The sequence below is a fragment of the Balaenoptera acutorostrata genome, chromosome X, assembly GCF_949987535.1.
Source record: "Balaenoptera acutorostrata chromosome X, mBalAcu1.1, whole genome shotgun sequence".
In the NCBI taxonomy this organism is placed as follows: domain Eukaryota; kingdom Metazoa; phylum Chordata; class Mammalia; order Artiodactyla; family Balaenopteridae; genus Balaenoptera; species Balaenoptera acutorostrata.
Genome location: NC_080085.1, coordinates 72,290,120 through 72,317,166, shown reverse-complemented (window position 1 = coordinate 72,317,166; position 27,047 = coordinate 72,290,120). Strand labels below are relative to the sequence as shown.

General features: G+C 37.5%; 1 protein-coding gene across 4 annotated transcripts in view; it reads left to right on the top strand.

The window, feature by feature from the left end:
* RPS6KA6 (ribosomal protein S6 kinase A6) overlaps positions 1–27,047 on the top strand; it is a 155,431-nt gene that overhangs the window by 5,536 nt on the left and 122,848 nt on the right. For all 4 annotated transcript variants that reach the window (XM_057539051.1, XM_057539050.1, XM_057539049.1 and 1 more), the window contains one exon: positions 23,536–23,595. In XM_057539051.1, the coding sequence (XP_057395034.1) occupies positions 23,536–23,595 (60 nt within the window). The remainder of the gene's footprint in view (positions 1–23,535; positions 23,596–27,047) is intronic.

Genomic DNA, 27,047 nt, shown 5'->3' with positions numbered 1-27,047 from the left:
TAGTGACTGGCGCTTCTTTCTAGAATGTGGAAAAGAGAACAGGGACATCTGTATTTCTTATATACTTTCACCAGGTTTATTTGGACTAGAAAGGGGGGAATGGCCAACAGGGCCCTGACCCCTCACCACCACTGGTGCCTTCCCAGTTTCTCCAAGACTATCTTCCTTTGAACCAGTCTGGTCTGGAAATATTCAGGTCAGTTCCTTCAGGGCAGGGCCTCTATATTTCCCTACCTTGATTATTTCATCGAGAGGTAATCATTACCTCACCATTCCAAAATAAGGCCTGACTTGGTGCCGTTTCTTTCTCAGGCCATATTGTTGTTTCAGTACCACCCCTCTCAGTCTCTCTCATCTATAATTTTGAGAGGGAAATATAGGATTTTTTCCCTTCTTGTTATTTCTCTCTTGGTGGATGCTGTCATTATCTTTAGTAGCAGTTCTCAGGAACTGCTTCAAAAGTACTTCGAATCTTGAGGATATCTTCAGGATACAGGAAAACATAAAGTAGAAGGTATATGGAAAGGATGGAGGATGGAGTTGGAGGGCAAACTAGAACACAGGTAAGCAGGTTCTAGAGGTTTCCTGTACATTTAAAATATAGTTGAATTGCAAATTTGGCCTCGGATTTCCTTTTCCTTTTCGGCTGGTAGTTCTCAGTTCTGACCATAGATCAGATATACCTGGGAATTAAAAAAAAATTTTCCATGCTAGTGCCTAACACAGAGACTCATATTTAAATATCTGGTGGGTGCCTGGGCATCATTTCCCAGATGATTATGATGTACCGCCAAGGATAAAGAACCATAGCTCTAGGCCAAAGTAAAAAGAGAAATAGTCATATAGTTCTCATTATTCAACAGGAAAAAAGCATATCAGTTCCTAAGCTAGCAATTAGCTCTAAAATAAATTTTCTGTGAATTGTAATGTTTTTCTGTATGTTTTATTCTGTTGTTGTTCTAAGATATGACTGGGGCAAAGGAAGTATTTGAACTGTCTTGTATGCTCTTGCTGTGTAGTTTTGAGGAATTTGCTTTTCCATAAGAGAAAAAAAAATAGTGTCCCAGCTGATTTTTGATACAGTTTAGCCTTATAATTTGGAAGCTACATACTCTGCATACCTTATTCCTAGCTAAGTAAGGGGATAGTGACTCCGTTGTGAACAAAATATCCTATCACATCTCTAACAAAAATTTCAAAGGCCACGAATAATTATTCTTACTATAGGACCTGTCTGTCTCTCCAGTAAAGTGGTTGGGGACAGACTTTAAGAGGAAATAGTAATTTTAACACCCAATGTAAATTTTTTTACCCAAAAAGACATTGGACTCCATTCCATCTTAAATGTATCTCTTAAGGGAGAAAGAAATGACATTTATTGAGCATGTATTACCTTTTCAGTTTTATTCTCTCTTCAAAACAGTTTGGTGAGAAAAGGTGTATCTTTTTGATACATCTCATCTTTTTGACAGATGAGAAAGACATATAAATCAGTGGAAGGCACAGCTGGAATTGGAATGTAGATCATTTTAAATTCATGCTTTTTCCTCTATACATTGTTGTCTCCCTTGTAAGGACGATATTGAAGATAAGGAGAAGATACAGACAAGTTGTTGACAACCATATCAGATCAGTAAATCAGAGCTGCTGATTCAATAGCTGTTTTTACTTAAAATGAAGGTCAATAAAATCCAACAAGGTTTTATGTAGACATAGACAAGTTTATTCTAAATTTCATATGTAAAAGTACAGGACCTAGAATATCTATAACAATTTTGAAAAAGAAGGCTAAAGTGCAAGAAATCACTCTATATGTGATGGTAAGGCAGTAACAAGTAATTAAGGCAGTGTGGTATTGGAAGAATAGACACATAGATCAGTGGAACAGAATAGGGAACCCAGAAATAGATACACTCAAATAGGCTCAACTGATTTCTGAGAAAAGTGCAGAAGTAGAGTAAAGGTCTTCAGTTTCCTCATATATAAAATGGAAATTAATGTGTTTATCTCTGATTATTTTGAGAAGTAAATAAAATGTTCTTTATGTATAATATTTGACAAGAATAATAAATTTCTTGTTTTCAACCAAATAACTCTAAGATTTAGGTGTCCTAGACAAAGTACTTCTTTTAGCCAGATAAATAACTCAATAGACAATTTAAACTTATTTCACATTCCCCAAGGTTATATTTTAATGAAATTTCATGGACCTCATATCTCTAAGAAGTTACTACAGTGAGAAGAATTACTGCTAAAGAATGCTATGTGTGTACACATGTCATGTATATATGTGCATTCATCTGTACTACACACAATACATGTATCCTTTGAAAGTAAAATTTCCAAAGCATATGTTGTAGTTCATATGAGACTGGCCAGATGGCCAGTGCCTTGGCATGGGGAACATTTTGGAGCTATTTAGAACCATTAAAGTCATTAGCTCTGATTTCAACCACACAAAGTAAACATATTCCTGCCTGAACAGCAACCAGGGAAGCTGCTTTACTGTCACTGGACCAAAGTTTTAAAATGTTCCACAGATACCTTCTAATGTATATATAATATTGATATGCTTAGTTCAACTCATAGTAACCTATCATTTGCACAACTACCAGTCCTTTTAAAAGCATGATGATACTTAGATTGGTTTTAATTGGTTCTAAATATTATTTTGCATGCATTAATTAAGCAAATGATCATTAAATGCCTACACGTGTAAGTTATTGTGTTAGTTACTAGATAGGATTCATTTGGTTATTGCTCCAGGTTTCTACTGTGATAACTGAAAACCAATTAACTGTATATCCATCCATTCTTCATAGTCACAAGGAAATGTCTGAAAGGACAGTATATTATGTCACAAAGACCAACAAATTTAGGCTGACAGAAAGCTTTTTAAAATTTTAATTTTTCTGGGGTATTAATGTCTTAATTCCATATTCCTGCGAAATTACTCACAGGTTCACTGATAACTCCTTCCAACTCCTTTGCTTTTTAAAAATATTGATATTTTAAAAAAATATTAATAGATTTCCTCCTATTCAAATCAACTATCAAGAGTGGAGCCTCAGTATGTATGGCAATTCTATTTGTCTTATTTTTGCTTTATGTACCTCCACTCCTGGCAGTGGATTATGGCAGTTGAGGAAGATTATTATTTGGGGGCATGTGTCCCTTTTGCTTTTATTTAGTGCTCTTCTACAGTCATTTTTGCTACATGGGAAAGGAAATGTATTTTCCTAATGAATTGTCTTTGAATTTGGGTCTCTTAATTATTGATATAGAAATAATGAAGAGTCTACATGTTGGTTTTCTGGGTTAGCAAGTTACCCTTCAAGTTGCTAGTGATGGTTGTGTTTGATTTTGTATATTTCACCTCCAAGTTTCTGAGGTGTATGCTAAAATATGGCAGAGAACATAAATGGCTATTGTAGCAGTAGTAGTAAAATTTTGAAATTAGGTGTATCCTCATTGTTTTCATAATGAGATTATTCAGAAGCTTAGTAGCAAGATAAATAATAGCTTATGTGACCAATTTTAACAGATACATGTAAGCAGTCACTGGGAAACATGGGCTTGGCTAGATAACATAGGACTGACTTAGGCCCTTTTATTTAAACTTTTGGGCTCTGTGTTGCAGAGAGATTATTAACGTCTCTGAAGATACAGAGTGATCCTGAATTAGGGTATTATTTTGAAGACTCATCCCAATTGAATAAATTTAGTAACTTTAGAGTCATTGTCTCTTTTTAATTTGAGAGAAGCAGAAATGTCATCATCATTATTTCAGTTTTTACATTTTTAGATTCTTTGTTTTTAAAAAACAGTGTACTTGACTCTATTTGTTTTAAATTCTTGTAACGCTTAGTATGGCACAAGTGAAATACTGAAAATGATTTGACTGAATTATGCCAGTTCCAAAAAGTGAACTAAATATTCATTAGTCTCTTATTAGGGTTAACAACTTCTAAAAATCTAACATACTCTTCTTCCTGCCTTAAGGGAGGTGATTATCACAAGTTTCTGTCAATAAAGTTATTAGTTTCAAAAAACATGGAAAATAAGAATCCATTCTGCTGGCCTTTTTTTTTTTTTAATTTACAGGGTACAAGGGACATTGGAGTAAAAGTAAATTGAAAATACAGGTTGAGTGGTATGAAATTATGAATATAATCTGGATGAAGCAATATTTGTGTGTACTGCAGCAATTATAATCCCATAGAGTAGATAATTTTAGTTTTTTATTTCTTTGCTAGGCCAACTAGGTACTCTTTTGTGCATTTTTAAAAGTAAATGCTTCTAATTACTAAAAAGTTATATAGTTTAGACCAAGGAGTGGTAAACTTTTTCTGTTAAGAGTCAGATAAATATTTTAGAGTTTGTTTGCCTTTTATAATCTCTATTGCATATGTTTTAAACAATCCTTTAAAAATATATAAACAAAAAAATTAGCCTATGGGGCCCAGTTTAGACAAATGGCTTTAAAATGTGGTTTGCAAAGTTAAGTTTGTACTAATCTGCTGACAAAATTTAGGGTTAGGAACCTAACTGAAAAAAAATATATGAACCTTTGAAATAACTCCCATGCAATATATGAATTATCAAGAATTTAATCCTTTTTTTTTGAAAAATATCTTATGAATGACCAAAGCTATGTGTTTTTAAAATGATTTTGAAGAAGTTCAATTTCTGTTGGCTGTTAGAATTTAAAATTGAGTCAGAAATGATAAGCAAAATGACTACTGGAAATACTTTATGAAATTAAGTTTCAAAGTTGCTTTTAAATGTTTCAAGTAAGAAAATTAATAAAAACTAAGGAAAACCTATAGCAGTTACTTATTACTGAAGTTATTTTTACATTTAATTCATTCAGATTACAAATTCAGTCATTCCATTCCACAAATATTTTTCCAGGATCAATTATATTCTAGATAATATGCTAGATATTGGGGTTACAAAGAGTCATAAGACATGATCCTTTTCTCAGGGAACTTACAGTGTGATAGAGGAATGGGACAGATACCTAAGTAAGACAGTGTTTATGGATAGAAGTCTGTGTGTGGTAAGGTGGAAGGAAAAAAGGGAAGATATGACATTGTGTCTTGATAAAGGCGAGTTAACATTCAAAAGCACAGGTATTTTGGAGATTAATCCTTTGTCAGTTGCTTTGTTTGCAAATATTTTCTCCCATCCTTAGGGTTGTCTTTTTGTCTTATTTATGCTTTCCTTTGCTGTGCAAAAGCTTTTAAATTTAATAGGTCCCATTTGTTTATTTTCATTTTTATTTTCATTACTCTATGAGGTGGGTCAAAAAAGATCTTGCTGCAATTTATGTAAAAGAGTGTTGTGCCTATATTTTTCTCTAAGAGTTTTACAGTGTCCGGCCTTACATTTAAGTCTTTAATCCATTTTGAGTTTATTTTTGTGTATGGTGTTAGGGAGTGTTCTAATTTCATTCTTCTACATTTAGCTGTCCAGTTTTCTCAGCACCACCTAATGAAGAGGCTGTCTTTTCTCCATTGTATTGGGTTGGCCAAAAGTTTTGTTCAGTTTTTTCCGTAAGATGGCTCTAGTAGTGCTTAGTTGTCGTTAACTTCATTCGAAACAGTTTTGTTAGATTGTATTGTGACAGCTGTCATAGAGTGCATTTAAAAAATAACTTACCAAAATTTGTGAATTTTTGTGTAGCCATTTTAATATTGAAGATGAAAGGAAAAAAGCAACATTTTCGGTGTATTATACTTTATTATTTCAAGAAAGGTAAAAGCCCAACTGAAATGCAAAAACAGATTTGTGCTGTGACTGATCAAACATGTCAAAAGTGGTTTGCGAAGTTTTGTGCTGGAGATTTCTCGCTGGACGATGCTCCACAGTCTGGTAGACCAGTTGAAGTTGATAGTGATCAAATCGAGACATTAATTGAGAACAATCAACGTTATACCACGCGGGAGATAGCCGACATACTCAAGATATCCAAATCAAGTGCTGAAAATCATTCGCACCAGCTTGGTTATGTGAATCACTTTGATGTTTGGATTCCACGTAAGTAAAGCGAAAAAAACCTTGACCGTATTTCTGCATGCGATTCTCTACTGAAATGTAACAAAAACGTTCTGTGTTTAAAACAAATTGTGATGGGCCATGAAAAGTGGATACTGTACAATAATGTGGAATGGAAGAGATCATGGGGCAAGTGAAATGAACCACCACGAACCACACTAAAGGCCAGTCTTCATCCAAAGAAGGTGATGTTGTGTATATGGTGGGATTGGAAGAGAGTCTTCTATTATGAGCTCCTTCCGGAAAACAAAATCATTAATTCCAACAAATGCTGCTCCCAATTAGACCAACTGAAAGTAGCACTCGACAAAAAGCGTCCAGAATTAGTCAACAGAAAATGCATAATCTTCCATCAGGATAATGCAAGACCGCATGTTTCTTTGATGACCAGGCAAAATCTATTACAGCTTGGCTGGGCAGTTCTGATTCATCTGTCATATTCATCAGACATTGCACCTTCGGATTTCCATTTATTTCAGTCTTTACAAAATTCTCTTAATGGAAAAAATTTCAATTCCCTGGAAGACTGTAAAAGGCACCTGGAAGAGTTCTTTGCTCAAAAAGATAAAAAGTTTTGGGAAGATGGAATTATGAAATTGCCTGAAAAATGGCAGAAGGTAGTGGAAGAAAATGGTGAATATGTTTTTCAATAAAGTTCTTGGTGAAAATGAAAAATGTGTCTTTTATTTTTACTTTAAAACTGAAGGAACTTTTTGGCCAACCCAATATATTTTTGCCTCCTTTGTCATAGATAAGGGGACCATAGGTGTGTGGATTTATCTCTGGGCTTTCTATCCTGTTCTATTGATCTATATTTCTGTTTTTGTGCCAGTACCATGCTGTCTTGATTACTGTAGGTTTGTAGTATAGTCTGAAGTCAGGGAGCCTGATTCCTCCAGCTCCATTTTTCTTTCTCAAGATTGCTTTGGTTATTCGGGGTCTTTTGTGTTTCCATACAAATTGTAAAATTTTTTGTTCTAGTTCTGTGAAAAATGCCATTGGTAATTTGATAGGGATTGCCTTGAATCTCCAAAATATACAAGCAGCTCATGCAGCTCAATAACAAAAAACAAGCAACTCAATCAAAAAATGGGTAGAAGACCCAAATAGACATTTCTCCAAAGAAGACATATAGATGGCCAACAAACATATGAAAAGATGCTCAACATCACTAATGATTAGAGAAATGCAAATCAAAACTACAATGAGGTATCACCTCACACTGGTCAGAATGGCCATCATCAAAATCTACAAACAGTAAATGCTGGAGAGGATGTGGAGAAAAGGGAACCCTCTTAAACTGTGGGAATGTAAATTGATACAACCACTATGGAAAACAGTATGGAGGTTCCTTAAAAAACTAAAAATAAAACTACTGTATGACCCAGTAATCCCACTACTGGGCATATACCCTGAGAAAATCATAATTCAAAAAGAGTCATATACCACAATGTTCCTTGCAGCTCTATTTACAATAGCCAGGACATGGAAGCAACCTAAGTGTCCATTGACAGATGAATGGATAAAGAAGATGTGGCACATATATACAATGGAATATTACTCAGCCATAAAAAGAAACAAAATTGAGTTATTTGTAGTGAGGTGGATGGACCTAGGGACTGTCATACGGAGTGAAGTAAGTCAGAAAGAGAAAAACAAATACTGTATGCTAACACGTATATATGGAATCTAAAAAAAAAAAGTGGTTCTGAAGAACCTAGGGGCAGGACAGGAATAAAGACAGATGTAGAGAATGGACTTGAGGGCATGGGGAGGGGGAAGGGTAAGCTGGGATGAAGTGAGAGAATGGCGTGGACATATATACACTACCAAATGTAAAATAGATGGCTAGTGAGAAGCAGCCGCATAGCACAGGGAGATCGGCTCGGTTCTTTGTGTCCACCTAGAGGGGTGGGATAAGGAGTGTGGGAGGGAGGCGCAAGAGGCAGGAGATATGGGGATATATGTATATGTATAGCTGATTCACTTTTTTATACAGCAGAAACTAACACACCATTGTAAAGCAATTATACTCTAATAAAGATGTTAAAAAAAAAGACACATGCACCCCAATGTTCATAGCAGCACTATTTACAATAGCCAGGATATGGAAGCAACCTAAATGTCCATCAACAGAGGAATGGATAAATAATATGTGGTACATATACACAATGGAATATTACTCAGCCATAAAGAGGAACGAAATTGGGTCATTTGTAGAGATGTGGATGGACCTAGAGACTGTCATACAGAGTGAAGTAAGTCAGAAAGAGAAAACAAAAAACAAATATTGTATAATAACGCATATATATGGAATCTAGAAAAATGGTAAAGATGACCTTATTTGCCAGGCAGAAATAGGGACACAGAGGATAAATGTATGGATAGCAAGGGGGAAAGGGATGGAGTGGGAAGAATTGGGATATTGGGATTGACACATATACACTATTGATACTATATATAAAATAGACAACTGATAGGAACATACTGTATAGCACAGGGAACTCTACTTAATGCACTGTGGTGTCCTAAATGGGAGGGAAATCCAGAAAGGAGGGGATATATGTATATGTATGGCTGATTCATTTTGCTGTGCAGTAGAAGCTTTACAACATTGTAAAGCAACTATACTCCAATAAAAATTAATTAAAAAAATAAAGTTATTGTCAACAATATGAAAGAAAAAAGCACAGGTAACCTGAAATGGTAAATACTTCAGTGATCATTCATATTTAAATTTGGACTCTGTTTTTATGCTTTGATTTGAACATGGATGTGTTTTATCAGCTAATTTACTGTATAGCAGAGTCTCATATTTGTTTTTAAATACCTGACTAACAGAATAGCTCAGAGGCGGTTCTCTCTTTGCCAGCCCGAGACTCTCTTTTAAAAAGATAACGCTTTCAGGGGAATTCCTGGGCTGTCCAGTGTTAAGAGTCTGCTCTTGTGGTATGGACATATATACACTACCAAATGTAAAATAGATAGCTTGTGGAAAGCAGCTGCATCGCACAGAGAGATCAGCTCGGTGCTTTGTGACCACCTAGAGGGGTGGTATAGGGAGGGTGGGAGGGAGACGCAAGAGGGAGGGGTTATGGGGATATATGTATACTTATAGCTGATTCACTTTCTTGTACAGCAGAAACTAACACACCATTGTAAAGCAATTATACTCCAATAAAGATGTCTAAAAAAAAAAAAGACTCCGCTCTTTCTATCCCTGGTCGGGGAACTAAGATCTCACAAGCCGTGTGGTGCAGGCAAAAAAACTCCCAAAATAATAACCCTTTCAGATCGATTTGAAACACAATTGCCCTTTCTTAAATATTCCCTGAAGCAGTGGCAGTGGTTAGGTGGGTATGTTTGAAAGGACTAACCTATTGGGGTAAAAACAACAGGAATATTGTATAATTAGAAAGCCAGAAAGATCAAAGCAAATCATTTTAATGAATATTGCAGGTGCTATCAAATTATCTATAAGTAGTCTGTTGACTGTAGAATTCAATCTAAAAGATTATAAATATAAAATCTACTGGGGAAATGGCCATAACTATTAATAAACCTTTGAAAATATTTAGTAGTTTAAAACTCAGGATGCGGGCTTCCCTGGTGGCTCAGTGGTTGAGAATCTGCCTGCTAATGCAGGGGACACGGGTTCGAGCCCTGGTCTGGGAAAATCCCACATGCCACAGAGCAACTAGGCCCGTGAGCCACAACTACTGAGCCTGCGCGTCTGGAGCCTGTGCTCCGCAACAAGAGAGGCCACGATAGTGAGAGGCCCACGCACCACGATGAAGAGTGGCCCCCGCTTGCTGCAACTAGAGAAAGCCCTCACAGAAACGAAGACCCAACACAGCCAAAAATAAATAAATAAATTAATTAATTAATTAAAAAAAACAAAAACAAAAACTCAGCATGCAAATTAAATCTATGTGGAAAGCAAAACAAAAAGACTTATTTTTGGAAATGCCCAACTAAAAGACTGTTAGTGAAATTGATAAAGTGTGTCATAGTAAAAATATACAAAGATACTTCTCACTTCTCTCCAATTTGTGATTCTTAAAGTAAGGCATCTATGCATGAATGTATGTACCTTTATGGGTTGATTTGGAAGATTGTTTTCAAGTTGACCAAAAATGATTCTATCATTACTTAAGAGTAATGTTCCCACGATAGTATGTCGAAACTAAATCTATTAAATCAGTAGCATATGACGATGTAGCAGTAAGTTTTGACTCACAGATATATTATTTTGCACACAGGTAGCATTATGTACCTTTGGTGAATTATTAACTAAAATGTTTCATATACTTTTTTCCTGTATTTTCTTTTTGGCAGGAAAACATTCACACATCAGGTATTTATTGAGCACGTGTCAGACACTGTGCCAACTGCTTTAAGAGCATTATATTAATCCTGAAAACAAAATGGGGGTTATCATGATAATATGTTTTGTTGTTGCACAGTGAGGTAAATGTGGGTGTTTGGAAGCTGGATCTGATGTTTCCAGGTAACCTCAGGATTCCCTTGGAACACATGTTCCTAAGGAACTGTTGGGCATTTGGTCTAGTTCTGTTGACCAAACAGGGGAAGGGAACTGTGGATTTGAGTAGATGGACACAATATGCTAGGAGAATAGATGAATTCTAAATAAGACATGGTGGGGGGATACCAGTAAGATTGGAGGTAGCTAAGGTAAGGAGATCTCAGTATTCAGTGAGTAGTCTGGGGCACTGATGATATATCCAACAGTCTGTTTGATTTCCTGCAGTGGCTAGACTTTGGGAAATGTGGACTAAGGGATTATTTTCCCAGGCGTAAGGGGTCTGTATGGATATTAAGAGAGACATTATAACAACATAACTCTAGTGAAATAACTATCCCAAGAAAAGTCAGCCATTTTAATATAAAGGGGAGTAAGGGTGGCTCATTGGCCTTAGTTAATAAAAGATTCCCAAGCTGAACAGATTAATCAGATGGCCAAGAATTGGGGCCAGAGGCTTATTCCCAGCAAAGTTAAAGCAAGATCTATGGTTTTCATAGAATTACCATCAACAGAGGATGCCCACTGTATGTAGTAGGGCACAGAACATTAAGAAACCTGTAGCCACAAGGAAGAGTCCCAAAAGTTCAGTTCTCCAGTCCTTCAAAATTAGGGGACCAAAGGGCCAGGGTCACTTTTTCTGAACTGTCATTCTAGGTGTAAACCCATTCATGAAAATTTTCACTCTTTGAAAATGTGTCTAATATAAGAAGGAGAATAAGGAGAGTGGTAGGTTGATGCATCACCAGATATTACATAATGAAGGAGATATCACAACTCTTTGGTGACCACAATTAGAACAAGGGTAATGAGAGAAATTTCATTGCTGGGGATCATGGAGAGTACTGGCCTGGTCCAGAGTCTTGGAAGAGCCATCTATATCAGGTGTCATCTGTTTCACTTCTGGGTCAATTTCAGCTTTAGGTCTCCAACTGTTTCAGAGGCCCACTCAGGTGGAAACACCTTTTTAAAATGTGAAAAATGAATCCAAGAATCAGTGCTTTTAAGTTTAGCAGCACAGGGGTTGGTTAAAAGTACTATGATAGGGTCCCTTCCATCTGGGCTGTAAGGAGTCCTTTAAAAGATGTCTTTTCCAAAAACATAGTCCCCTGGTTGTAAATTGTGGTGGTCTATACCTTTGTCCCCTGAGAGCACAGTGTGAAAAGATTTTTCAACCAGGTGCTTATTTTTCTTTAGAGCCGTAATGAGACTTTGCCAATAATGTAAAGGGTCTCCCTTGACTAGAAGTGGCTCATACAGTCCTGAGTCATGAATCATGGGTCTTCCAGTGATTATTTCAAATGGTGACAGTTTCTGTTTTCCAAAGGGTATAGATCTTCAGTTTAATAGAACTATGGGTAGCAATTTAAGCCAACGATGGCTGAAGGCCTTAGAGAGTTTTGCCAATTGAGTTTTGATTATGCCATTGGTCTTTCCACTAGACCAGAAGGTTGAAGATGATAGGCACAGCGGAAATGTAATACAGGCCAGATCACAAACAGCATTTAGAATTTTTCCAGTGAAGTGGGCACCTTTATCACTATGTAATTCCAAGGGAATTCCCCAAGTAGGAATAGTCCTTTCCAACAGTATTTTGTCTACTGCAAGGGCAGTTGCTCGTTTGTAAGGAAATGCTTCTAACCAATGGGAATACACGCAAACCATCACCAGAAAATATCTATATCCTTGAGAGTGAGGCAGCTGGATAGAATCCAGTTGCCAGACAGCAAAGGAACCAGGAGGCAAAGGAAAGTGGCCTTGAGAAGTATGAGTAGGTTTTTCTGCGTTGTACTTAGGACAGATCTGACACCTCTGACATATTTCGGTTGCTACTGTGGGAAAAGGTTTCGAAAAGTATTGTTTTCCCCAGGCTTTCATTTTATCAGTTCCCCAATGAGTCATTTCATATGTTAATCTTAACATGGTTTCTTGAGTGACTTCAGAAAGAGCAGGGCAACCATTTGGCCCATACCAAAGCCCAGTATGTTGATCAAATGTGCATCCTTCAGAAACCCACCTCTGTTCCTTAGCTGTAGCATGCAATTGCCCATCTCTGATAATACCCTTTAAATCTTGGTGTCCTTCCAAGTAGTAGGTAACATGGTGTGAATAGAATGACCAACAGGAGGCGTTTCCTTTATGGAGCCTGAATCTTGTAATGCTGCCACCTTAGTGGCTCTATCTGCTCATTGGTCCCCTTTCCTTCCTCAGTGTTGTCTTTGGAACATGCTAGGACCATTATTATTGTCAGTTGTTGTGAGCAAGATTGCATCCAGTAAGGCCTTAACAAAGGGGCCACTTTAAATTTCATTTCCCCCTGAGGTCAGGAGACCTCTGTGTTTCCAAAGCATTCCAAAGTCATGAGCTACTCCAAAAGCATACCTGCTATCTGTGTAAATGTTAGCGTGTTTGCCAGAGCCCAGAGTGAAGGCATGAGTGAGTGCTTATAGTTTAGCTTGTTGGGCTGAAGAAGTAAAGGGCCAAGCATTAGATTCTATTAAAGTGAAGGGAATAGTAATAGCATACCCAGTTTTCACATGCCCATCGTCATTTCGTAAGTAGGGGTCATCGGAAAACTAAGAAGCATCGGAGTTGTCTAAAGGTGTTTCTTGTAAATCTGGATGTGGACTAGTCAAAAGATCAGTTGTGGTTATGCAGTCATGTGGGGTCTCATCTGTTGGTGATGGTAAGAGAATAGCAGTATTTAGGGAGTTACGATGAGACAAAGTGACATTTGGTGAGGAAAGCAATAAGATTTCATAAGATGTCAGTCAGCTAGCAGATTGTGTTGTGTATAGTGTGAGTTCCTGAGTGCCTCAACAGAGTGAGAGACAAACACTTGTAAAGAAGACCCTATAACTGTTCTGTAGTCTGCAGAAGGGCAGCAGTGACTGCTGTTGCTCAAAGGCAAGGTGGAAGTCCTTGAGTTACGGGTTCCAATTGTTGGCTATAATAGCCGATAGGCATGCTTTTGTCTCCGTGCGGCTGAACGAGCACTCCAAGGGTATTTCCACTAACTTCATAGTAGAAAGGGAAGAGAATAATTAGGGTTTCCTAAAGCAGGGCCTGTGGCCAACTGAGTTTTTAAAGTTTTAAAAGCTGACTCAGCCTCATGATTCTAAACAAGAGGATTGTGTCTCTTGTCCTTTAAAAGGGAATAAAAGGGTTTTGCATAAAAGGAGAAATTGGGAACCCAACTCCTATAATAGCCTGCTAGCCCGGGAAAGCCTCTCAACTGGCATTTGGTGAAGGGGAAACTGTGATATGCCTTGGATGTGTGTAGTATCCAGCATTAGCCCTTGAGGGGTAAACAAATGACTCAAGTATCCTACCTGGGTTTTGTTGACTTAAAGAAAAACACACAACATAAGAGTTGTGAGTTTAAATTTTATTCAAGGACCTTAATGAACACCTTTTTATATGCCCAGGAGACAGCCTCTCCATAGCTCTGAGGGAACTGCTCCACGGAGGTAGGGGAGAAGCCAGTATATATATGATTTTTTAGCTAGAGAATACGTGCAGGCAAGCATAATGCATCTTCCTAAAAGATTACTGCAAGTCACGAAGAACAGATATCTCAAGTTTGATTTTAGTGCTTCTCTATGTATGGGAAGATGCAAGAATCTGGGTTCATTAAAATTATTCCTGAGATATATATCTAACTATTTAAGGGGCCTGCTTGTCCAAAGCACACAGCATCCTGTTATTGTCTTAATTTCCTCTCAGACCGTGCTGTTGGTCAGTGACTGCAGTGGGTTGTGACTTAATCCTTGTAGAACTGGGTGGTGAGCAGAAACACTCTTTGATCTTCTTTGTTTATATCTCGAACAAATTGGAACTTAGCCCTTGAGACCTTATGTTCTTTATATGCTAGCTGAGTGAGGAGGTGTAGGCTATCCTTGAGGCTTGCTTTCTCAGTGGGGGAAGCATAACAAAAGGTCATCACCATATTGGAGTAAAGTAGAGCCTCGGGCAAAATATAAATTGGCCAAGTCTTGTCTCAATATCTGTGAAAAATAAGTAGGGCTTTCTGTGTAGCTCTGAGGCATAACGGTCCAAGTAAATTGATGTCCTTCCCACATAAAGGCAAACAGGTACTGACTATCTGGGTGGACAGGAATGCTGAAGAAAGTACTACATAAATCTCTGACTGTAAAGAACTGTGTGTTTGGAGGGATTAACTTGAGAATGGTATGAGGGTTGGGGACCACAGGGTGACACGGTATGACTGTATTGTTTATAGCTTGAAGATCTTGAACAAAATGCCAACCTTGACCATGAGGCTTGCGTACGGGAAGAATTGGTGTGTTGCAGGGACTGGGGCATGGGCTCATTAGGCCCTTCTGGAGGTGTGCCTCTACAGTGAGATAAATTCCTTCCAGGGCCTCAAGCCTGAGAGGGTATCATCTGAGGTGAGGCAAAGGTTTATTAGGGTCTACCTGGATCTTAATTGGTGGTGCTGAATGAATGCATCCTATGTTATTTAAAGAGGTGGACCATAGATAGGAAGAACAGAATTTAGCAAATCCTTGTGATTGGGAGTTGACAAGACAGGAGCAAGGAGGGGATCTCAATATTAGGACTAGAGTTAGAAGTAGACCTTGAGGAGTCAAGGATTTGTAAGTGTATTTCCCCTTTTGGGGAAGAGGAAACATTAGGTTGTAATTTTTCCAGGAGGTCTCAGCCCAAAAGGTGTACATGAGCAGAAGGAGCAAGAAGGAACTGGTGAGTTCCCTAAAGAGAGCTTATCTTGAAAGACAAGGGGACCACCATTTGTACTTTTTCTGTACTCTGAAGAAGGGGGGCCTTGAGGCTGGTGGGGTTCAAGACAGATAAAGTTGCTCCTGTGTCCATAAGAACAGTAATAGCCTTGGCTCCTATAAAAAGGTCCAGTTCTCCCAATGGGAGTACTGGGAAGACCCCGGCACTTTCCTCAGAGCATCCCTATTCATGAGTGTACAAAAAGGAGGCACTTCTCAAATTTCTCAGAAAGTTCATGAAAAAAGTCAGAGCAAGGGGTCTCGGGCTGCTAATAGAACCTTCTTTTTAACTTTAGGCAATTCTTCCAGTGGCCAGTCTACTTACAACAGTGGTAGGCGCTTGGCTTCTGGAAGGGACCCTTATGGGAACTCTGGTATTTCCATTGAAGTGGCCACTGAGCAGCAGCAGCCAGTTGATGCAGTTGCAAATTCATGATTTTAGTGGTCTTACATTTTTTTGTACATTTGATTGTTAGATAGCTGATTAGCCAAATTGACTAGATCAGGAGAGACCACTGTTTCCCAATTTGATTGTACCCATTTCATCAGCAGTCCAAGTTCCTCATCTAGTCCCCAACAAAGATTGAATTAAAGAGGGTTGAATATTGTTTATCCCAGCATGTAGTCTGGAGTTTTCCCAGAATACTAACTTTAGGTATGAATGATAATCATGAACAGTTTTATCAGGTCTTTGTGTAGTAGACTGAATTTTCCCCAGTCAGTGGGGCGTGGAAAAGCGTAAGGAATTGCTTCATGAAGGGCTCGAGCCACCTGAGAAGCTGGTGCCATCACACTGATGTCCTTTCTGTGGATATCATCTAAAGGGTGAAGCCAGCTGGCAGTAGTTTGCAGTGTCTGGCTTGATTTTCTCCAGCTAAGATTCCTTTTAGTTGATACAAGTCAGAGAAGCCTGGATCATAGGTTTATATCACAAGGTTAAATTCTTCTGCAAAACGGAGGGGGTCCTCAGTGACCTTGGGAAATTCCTTGGCTATGACCCATAATTCTGCAGGGGATGAAGGAAGGCCTGTAGTCTACCAGATAGCAAATGCCATCAGTGTTCAAAGTAGTGACAAAGGGAAAGGTTTTTATGGGAGGGCTGGGAGGTGGGGGTAAAGATTTTGGAGGAGGAATAGGAGAATCAGAAAGATAGAATGGCAGCTCAGCAAGTTTAGGATACATAGGAGCCAAAGGAGAAAGAGGGGAGGAAGAGGGCTCTTGAGCCTTTTCTGGAGTATTTAGATGAGAGCACAGATCTTTATTTGCAGCAGTGAGTTTGGAAACAGTATCCTGAAGTGAAGCAGTTTTAGATTTGCAAACCTTTTGGGTTTCATGAGCTCACTGAGAGGCTTCAATGTACTAATTGAAATAGGCTTCCCATTCTATTTGTTTAGTTTTGAACCCTTTAGCTCCTAATTGTGCACATAAAAAGACCAATTTTGAAATTTCAGAAGTTCCCTATTGTAGCCAGATGTTATCTCTGGTATACCATTGCCATTCATCTAGGTAAGCACAAGAGGCAGCACCGTACTTTTTGTACAGGTACCCAGCTGGAGTCCCAGATGGGCGAGAATCCTTCCCCAAAACAGTCTTAGACTGTGAACATCCCATTATAGTGCACTCACCAAAAGGGAGCAAGCCCTTAAGCGATTGACCAAACAAAAGACACCCAGAATAAGGGCCTGACTTCTCAACCTAGGAGGGAGGTTTGGGACTGAGAGGACTTATTACCCAGATCCAACGCCACTGGGGAGACAACAGAGCACAAGGGGCTCATGCAAGTATCTTGCTCGAATCCACGGCAGCTTTGGAGATGGGAGGAAGACTGCTTTGGATCCCAATTCTGACACCAAAAATGTCAACCAAAAGGACCATGAACTGTAAAGAGGCACAAAGACAGTTTATTTGAGGTCTTAGAATTGCAATTTGGGGATCACAGATTCTGGAGGAACCCAGAATAGTGTCCCACTGGAAGAAAATAACAGGTTTTTCTATAGGAAAAAGAGGACAGTTAATATAGGCTTTCATAGGTTGTTTACCAAGAATTTGGATTGGAGGGTAAAATTGTTCTTTACATACAATTGGGTTTTGGAATGCATCTCATTCATTACTAGGGAAAGGTATGTTTTCTTTAGTCCAGAACAAATCCAGTTCTCAGCATTAGTCTTTCCTTTTAGCAACACAGGAACTATTCAGCAGTTTTAATTTAGAGCGTTCAGCAAAAGTCCAGCATGAACAGCAAACATGGAGGTCCTCAGGTCACATGTCATTCATTCCTGACATAGTTCTTTTCACAACTCATACCAGCTTTCCCAAAGTAACCTGGATGATATTTGTAAAAGTTGATCCTGTGTTGATGCATGCCACCAGCATTACCCTGGCCTCCTGGGTACTTCCGGTGTTTGCCAGTGCAGTCATGGCTATGGCTCACGTGACCCTTAAGTGTTTGGGTCTTCCTTAGTCTGGATGGCATGTCAGCAGCCAAGATCTGTGATCAGTGGTCTTTGATGTTACTGCTACAATTCACTGAAGTCTCAGATGATGGTTAGAAGTTTTTATCAATAAACTATTTTTAAATTAAGGTATGTACATTGTTTTTTAAGACACAATGCTATTGCACGCTTAATAGACTACAGTATAGTGTAAACATAACTTTTATATGCATTGGGAAACCAAAACATTTGTGTGACTTGCTTTATTGCAATAATCTCTTTATTGTGGTAGTCTGGAATTGAACCTGCAATATTTCTGAGGTATGCCTATATACAGACAAAGACCTTTGTTTTAGGCAGATGTGGACCCACCTCCAAATTTAGATCTGATTTGCTGTAGCTATTTAAATGAAGTGAAAATAACTGAAGAACTCTTGTTTCTAAATCTGTCAGCAGCTAACCTGGAAACATGAAGCTTATTTGAGAGAGAAAATTTTCTTTATATGTGAACTTCTTAAACATTTTTAACATTAGGTACTATATAAATATAGGACTTTTGTCTACTGGGTGGAATTTGGGGATCCTGGAGACTACTTGAAAGTTTATAATACTATCAAATTTGTTGTGAATACTGGTGTCCTATGTATGTTTTGTTAATGATTTACATCACCCATACTTCTCACTTACCTTGTACCTTGTTCTTCCTTGCTTGTTTATCTCTCTACTTCTTTCTTCAGTATATCTGTCAACACCAAGTCATGAGCTTCTTGAGTTTGACACTGAGAAACAGATGTATGCTTAATAGTGTTAGCATGGCCAGATTGCAGTCTTTTTACAAAACTCTGTGCACTTATGTGTTCATTTTCCCACACCACCTCCAATTCTAAGGATCTGAAGGGAAAATATTTTTTCTCAGTTTAATTTTCCATGATGAGCTGCTTTTGTCATTAGCAGTAAGAAAATGATAGTTTTGGGGTGACCTATATGATTTTCTGAGATCAGGTGAGTACTTTGACTCAGTTTAGTATTTCTATTTGTCCAGAATCTTATAAAGTGATCTATTTAATTATTTTCTGAGAGGATGAAAATAATTTAAAAGAATTCTCCACTAGGCTCTGATATGAGAGGGTGTTCACTTGGGTTTGAGTATTTGAGTAAATTATTACTGTCTTTATAATTGTTGATAAGCTTTTCAGAATCTTATGTAGGAAATTTTTTCTTCCCTGTTTGGCACTTAATTGGCAGAAACAGCCTATCTGCTTGTTTTTTCAAATTATAAATTTTATTTTTGAAATAAAGGTTTATCGTCCCAGAGAATTCTGAAAATGTTTTTGTTTTCATGCAGGTAAAAATGACTTAATTTATAGTAAATATCACTGAATACTGAGGTCCTTTATAGGAATGAATATTCTTAGGCTTCATGCTAAATTAATCATAAGATGGTATGAATTGGAAGTAACCAGTAACTGAGGTAACAGAGGAAAGCAGTATTACCTTTTTCTACGGATAATCCTGAGAGCCATTTTGTAGTAAAATTTCAGTTATCAGTATTCTGTCTTAATATTGGTTTGTGAACTCTCTTGCTGAATGTGCCTTTTCCTATATGCTAGTGATGAATTCATTACCGTGTTTTTTTTTCATCCCGCATAGTCTATATGTGCTTTTGAGTTAAGATGATAAATAATGGTGCTGTTTATTGAAATCGGGAACCCTGGAGGAAAGCAGATTTATGTGTGTGTGGGGGGGAGATCACTAATTTGTTTTTGTATTGGTTATTTTTGAGACATGTGAGATGAGCAAGTGGAAATGTCAAGTAGGCAGTTCGTTATATGGATCAGGAGCTCAGAAGAGTAGTGTCTGAGTAAATGTGAGTCATGTCAGTAAATTAGCTATCTGGAGAAAGAATGAGGAGCGAGATGAGAAGGTGAGCCAAGTCCATTTCCTGAGGATCTACAATGTTTCAAGGATACTGAAAAGAGCAAAGAAATTGGAGTAAAGGAAAATTAAAGTATGGTATCACAAAAATGCAAATAGAAGAGAGTGGTTGGTCAACTGTGACATGCTACAACAAGGTCAAGTAAGATAAGGACATCATTGGTGATGAACCATCATTTATTTGGTTCTTGTTGAGATTTTAGAAGAAAGATGCTAGTCAAGTAAATAATGCAGGGTAAATTACTCTTTAATAAGTTAATTTTAAAATTTACGTACAGTAAAATTCACTCTTTTTTATGTAAGGTTCTGAGCTTGGACAAATACGTAGAGTTGTGTAACCACCACCACAATCAAGGTATAGATTAGTCCCATCATTCCCCCCGCCACCCCCTGCAATTCCCATTGGTGCCTACCCCTGGGCCTAACCTCTGACAACTGCTAATCCCTTCTCCATGCCTTATAGTTTTACCTTTTCCAGAATGTCCTATAAATGGAATCATACAGTATGTAGCCTTTTGAGGCTGATTTTTCCCATTTACTATATAATGTATTTGAGATTCACCCATGTTGTTGAATATATCAATAGATCATTCCTTTTCATTGCTGGATAGTATTCCCCCTTCCTCTCTCCCCTTCCCCTGGAAACCGGTGATATGAATTCTTTCCCTATAGCATTTTTTCAGTGTCATATACATGTAATCATACAATATTTAGCCTTTTGGGTTTGGATTCTTTGTCAGTACAATGCATTTAAAATTTATCCATGTTGTTACAAGTATCAATAATCTTTTCCTTTTTATTGATGAGTAGTATTCTATTCTTTCTCCACGTTGAAGGACATCTGGAATGTTTCCAAAAAAGTTATGAACAAAGCTGCTATACACATTCATGTATAGAGATTTTTGTGTTAACGTAAGTTTCCATTTATCTCAGGTAAATATTCTCCTACTGGTTTCTGACCTCCATGATTTCTCATAAGAAGTCTGCAGTTATTTAAGTTGATGTCTATGTAATGTGTTTTTCTTTCATTACTTTCAAAACTTCTTCCTTTTTTCTTCTGATTTAGAGTAGTTTATTTCAGGTATGTCTTGAGGTGGCTTTCTTTAATTTTATACTTTTTGGGTTTCACTGAGCTTCTTAAAACTGTAAATTTATATTTTTCACCAAATTTGGGAAATTCTCAGCCTTTTTAAAAAAATAACTTTATTGAAACATAATTCACATACCACATAATTCAGCCATTTAAAATGGACAACCTTGTGTATACTTAGTATACAGTATTCACAAATATGTACAACTATCACCACAGTCAATTTTAGAACTTCTTTGTCACATCAAATAGAAAGCTTTTACTATAGTTTTAGCTATCACCCCCATCTCCTCATCCCCCAGCCCTAAGGAACCACTGATTGACTTTCTGTCTCTACAGACTTTCCTCTTAACATTTTATGTGAATTGAATTGCCATTATTTATTTAATTTTTTCTGTATTACTGTTTTCTTTTTCTGTGATGTTAATGATATAGATTTTAGATCTTCTGATATTGTTCCACATGTCTCTAAGACTCTGTTCATTTGCTTTTAATCATTTTCACTCTCTTCTTCATATTGGTTAATTTCTATTGATCTGTTTTCATTTATTATTTCCTCTGCCATCTCCAGTCTTTTATTGAGCCCATCTAGTATTTTAAAAATATTTCATACATTGTAATTTTTAGTTTTAAAGTTATTTACATTTGATTTTTTTATAGTTTCTTTTTCTCTGCCTATAACTTTTAATCTTCCCATTCAAGTGTGTTTATTTTCACCCAAAAGAGCATAGTTATAATAGCTGCTTAAAGTCCTTGTTAGCTGTTTCAACATTGGAGTTGTCCTGGAATTGATACCTGCTGATTTTGATTGTTTCAGCAAGCAGTCTGTGTGGTTAGGTTCAGACTCCCAAGTTTTATCTCTCCCTCTCTGGATGATGGTTCCAATGTTAAATATGTTTTCAGAGTGTTTGGGTCAGCACCCTGCATTTGCCACTTAGTGCCTGTGCTAAGTCAGTGGTTTAGTCCGAGACTTGAGCAGTGATTGATATTGCAGTTCCATTTTCAAAGCCTTTGTTAGACTTCTTTGGTTTTATTCCACACATGTGCAGTTTGCTGTTGAGGCCAGGACTGTGTCTGTTCATACACAGAATTAGGGAATATCCTTTTCCCATTTGATCTCCTCCATGATTTCCTCTACGGATTCTCCAGTTGACATGGACCTTTTATTCTTGTTCCTCTGACCAGAAATTTGAATTTCTCTCATAGTCTTAGCCTTTCACGCTGTTACATAGCTTTGCACTGTTGGGGCTGCCTGGTGGGGTGAAGTGAAGGAGAGAGTGAAAAAAACAACAACAGGGATTACCCCCATACTATTCTTATATGAGCCTCTTTTTCTGGTTCCTCTGACCAGAGAGAGAGGTCTTCTCATGAATGAAGCTTGCCTTGGAGCAGGAATGGCAGTCAAAAAAGGGAAAAAAGTGGGAAAGAAAGAAAAATTAGGGTTCTCCTTATGCTCACCAGCTCAAAAGTGTGTCTTTTTCTGGTCCTCTGTTTAGAAAGTGGGATTTCTCTTGGAAATTTTGTTCATACAGGCGTTCCATGACTCAGTCTCTCCTTGGGTCAAAATCAAGAGATAAAGGTGAAAAATAAACCAAAGAAACTCACCAGAGTACTAGTTACTATTCAAATTTTGATTTCCCTTCCTAATCTGCTTGCTATTATTTAGTTTTCAGAGTCCTCAGGTAGTTGCTTTTTGTGTTTTGTCCAAAGTTTTTAGTTAATAATCAGAGGAGAGATAGTCTTATTCCATCTTGGCTGTCACCAGAAGCTCTATTTAATTTACTTTTTTCTTCTCTCTTTCTTTTTTAATATTTTTAAAATTTTCTGTGGATTCATAAATAGACAGTGGTAAAATTTATTTTTTAGACCATCTTGCTGTTGCTTAATTTTCAAACATCTTAGATCAGTGGTTGGCAGACTTTTTCTGTAAAGGGCCAAATAGTAAATATTTTAGGCTTTACAGGCGTAGGTTCTCTGTCAACTGTTCAACTCTGCTGTTGAAGTGAGAAAGCAGCCATAGATAATACGGAAACAAATGGATGTGTCTGTGTTCCAGTAAAATATTATTTATAAAAACAGCGGGCCAGATTTGGCCCATGGGCTACAGCTTGCAGACCCTTGATCTAAGTTCTCTACGCTTACTCCTTCCTGAAGTATTGCTTGAAGAGTATTATTACCCACTAAGCTTTGTATTTTGAAATAATTTTGTTTCCATGGCCATTTATATTTTTCTCCTATAGTTTATTATTTCTTCTGTAGAGTAACTCAAATTTTAATTGAACTTATCGAAAGGAAAGGAATTCACAACAGTGCAATTATATGAAACTCTTCCCATCCTAATTTGCTTTGAATATATCCTCACAATAAATTTCCTCTGTGGTATTTTTCCTGTCTCATAAATATTTGGTTCGGGACAGTCCTAGTGAATGTATACATGTCATATGTTTAGTGTATGTTCATTCACCATAGCAAAGCTCTAAACAATATGAAATGAAATACACAGCTCTGAAATTCAAGGATTTTCAAAGACAATCTGGAAATCATATTAATAATGTTCCTTTTTTAAGTACCTTCTATGTGTCCTTTGTCCTTTTGTGTTTCAGTAAGTGTGGATCTTGTTAAATTGTGAAGGGCAGTGCCTAGGGTTATATTTTTCTTAGTTACTACTCTTGTTCTATTACTCTTGAACTTCAGTTTTTGAACAATATTTTTCAGGTGAATGGTCTTAAAATGGTTGATGAGCCAATGGAAGAGGGAGAAGCAGATTCTTGCCAAGTAAGTACTCATGTTAACTTATTAAGCTACATTTTTAGACTATAAGGAAAGAGAATAATATGAAAGGAGAAAATCTTCTGTCAATTAAATAAATGTATTTAGGTAAGTTAATAAGCAAATCCAATTATTAATAAAACGGCAACAGTTCAAAATATAGGCCAGATTTTCTTGCCAGAAATTCTTATCCATAAAGTTTTTTTTTAACAACTTTATTGGGGCATAATTTGCATGCCATGAAATTTACCCATTTTAAGTGTAATGGATGAAGTTTTTATTACCAGTATATGAGTAACTGGATTATTTAAATATAGAATCCTCTGAATTAAATAAGACTGGCTTCAACTTTAGGGTAGAAAGGAGATCTAACGAGAAAATATTTAACTAAAAGGATAAATTGAGGTCATTTAAAATCTATTTCCTGGCTTTCAAAAAGGACTGCATGTAAATTATTTCAGAAATTTCTAACTGGTTTAAAAGACTGCTTAGCTATTAGGCAGGCCATTCTATGCAAGGCCTGTGATCCTAGTCTCCCGTTTTACAAGGTCTAGTTATACAGAAGAGAGTTCTTAAGATTTTAGGGAGGGTCTGACTAAAGTAGACATCCCCATCGATGTTGTTATTTTGATTATCATTTCTATAGATATTTTCATAGAATTGTAGATTTTGTTTAAACCTGGAAGGAGCCTCAGAGATAGTATTCTATAATACTTTCATTGTATATATAAGTCTACTGAGACCTGTACAGGTTATTATGATTTATACTAGGCCATAAAACTAACAAGTAGCAGAATCAAGGCTTAATGACCCAGTGTGCCTCATGTTAGGTCAGTTGTGTATTGTGTAGATGCAAAGAAGTGGAAAATAAGGAAAGCACTGTTCTTTTCTTATTTAGCTGTGGATAAAATCATCCTTCATGTCTTTATTTTCCCCCTGAAACCTGTTAAAATGAATTTTTCTCAGATAGGAACCAGCAGAGAGATTAAAATTGGGTTTGTCCAATACTCTCCCTTGAAATGTCCTATGTAAAAATCAACTTTCTCTGCAGATACTGACGTTGTAACAGTAATCTCAGTTCTGATTAACAAGATGGGACGTAAAATGTTGTCATTTTAGCTTTTGTAATTTACATAATAGCTTTTATGTTAATTTTGAATGTAATTAAATGTAAACTTCTATCAAAATCATCTAGAGCTTTATCTGCAGATCATACGCGCTAAGGCATAGTAATATTTATGTTGCTAGTTTATAAACGATAGAGTATAAGGAAATACAAAGGCAATGGGGAAGTGTGTAGTTCAGTATTAATAAATTAACAGGGAAATACCATGCCCCACAGCACAGGAGGAAAAAAAAAATGTGTGTGTGTATGTATGTATGTGTACATGTGTAGCCAATGTAAACACATAGACATATACATAGGGTTATTGTTAAATATTTACTTTTCTAACTTTAATAAAAAAAATGATGGTACAAATGAACTTATTTACAAAACAGAGTCACAGATGTAGAAAACAAACTTATGGTTACCAAAGGGGAAGGGGGGAGGGATAAATTGGGAGATTGGGATTGACATATACACACTACTATATATAAAATAGATAACTAATAAGAACCTACTGTATAGCACAGGGAACTCTACTCAGTGCTCTGTAATGACCTATATGGGAAAAGAATCTAAAAAGTAGTAGATGTATGTATATGTATAACTGATTCACTTTGCTGTACAGCAGAAACTAACACAGCATTGCAAATCAACTATACTCCAATAAAAATTAATCTTAAAAAATGAGCCAAGAGGGCTTCCCTGGTGGCGCAGTGGTTGAGAATCTGCCTGCTAATGCAGGGGACACGGGTTCGAGCCCTGGTCTGGGAAGATCCCACATGCCACGGAGCAACTGGGCCCGTGAGCCACAACTACTGAGCCTGCGCGCCTGGAGCCTGTGCTCCGCAACAAGAGAGGCCACGATGGTGAGAGGCCCGCACACCGCGATGAAGAGTGGCCTCCACTTGCCACAATTAGAGAAAGCCCTCGCACAGAAACAAAGACCCAACACAGCCAAAAATAAAATAAATAAATAAATTCAGTAAAAATATAGTGCTCGATGTTAATGTGATTTACATTAGGCAGTCAACTTCAGTGGCTAGAAAGGGGAATCTAAAGTTTTGCAGAATAAGGAACCTAGAATCACTTCCAAGAATTTGATTTAATTTGTGGCCTGAGTTATTGGGACTTAAAGCATTATGTATTTCTGCTGTGTGAGAGTTCAGATATTCATTTTGTGTCAGTTAAATGATCTGGGTGATAAGAAACACTAACCATATAAATTTTATTTTATTTTTTAACTTTTTTGCCTTGCCTTGCCTGGCTCCTGAGTCTAGCCCACAACTGATCACAGGGCCATGGGAATACTTGGTGCTGCGTGGATTGGATTTGACCAAAATCCTGGGTAGAGAACAGGGGAAAAGTGGGTTCCCAAAGGAAATTCTGGGAGCTGTTTTACCAGATGAGAGATGCTCCCTACTCTCTCTGAGTGAGGCAGGACAGAGAAAGCACTGGACTGAGAGGAGACCTGGGTTCCCATTCTGGTTCTGCTGTGGACTCACTGTGTGACCTTGAACAAGTTACTTATTAACTTCTCTGGGCCTGGCTGTAAAATGAGGGGGTGAGGTGGGATGCTGTCTAAAGGACCTTCCAGCATCAACAACCTTACCACTCGGGGGCCTTTCCCATCTGTTTAGTCCATCTGTTTTCTTGTGCCTCTAGATTCTAGAAGTAAGAATCCTTAGAAAACCCGCTGGGATTTTGTAGGGACAGTTTTGGAGAGTAGGGCTAAGTTTGGGATCTGTAGCAGGGCTAGAGAGGCTTAATTTTCCACATGAAGGACTGGGTTCATGGGAGAATTTGAGGCCTGAGCAAATGGCCAGTGACTACTAAGATTTAGGGCTTGTCTGCCACTGGGGTTAAACCTCACCCTGTGCCTGGTGTCAGGGCTTAGTGTGTGGCCAGAGTTGGGGTCATTGTGAGCATTGGGGTCATTTTTTTTTTTTTAATTTTCGAATTTTATTTTATTTATTTTTTTATACAGCAGGTCCTTATTACTCATCAATTTTATACACATCAGTGTATACATGTCAATCCCAATCGCCCAATTCATCACACCCCCACCCCCACCCCCCTGCCGCTTTCCCCCTTTGGTGTCCATACGTTTGTTCTCAACATCTGTGTCTCAATTTCTGCCCTGCAAACTGGTTCATCTGTACCATTTTTCTAGGTTCCACATATATGTGTTAATATACGATATTTGTTTTTCTCTTTCTGACTTGCTTCACTCTGTATGACAGTCTCTAGATCCATCCACGTCTCAACAAATCACCCAATTTCGTTCTTTTTTATGGCTGAGTAATATTCCATTGTATATATGTACCACATCTTCTTTATCCATTTGTCTGTC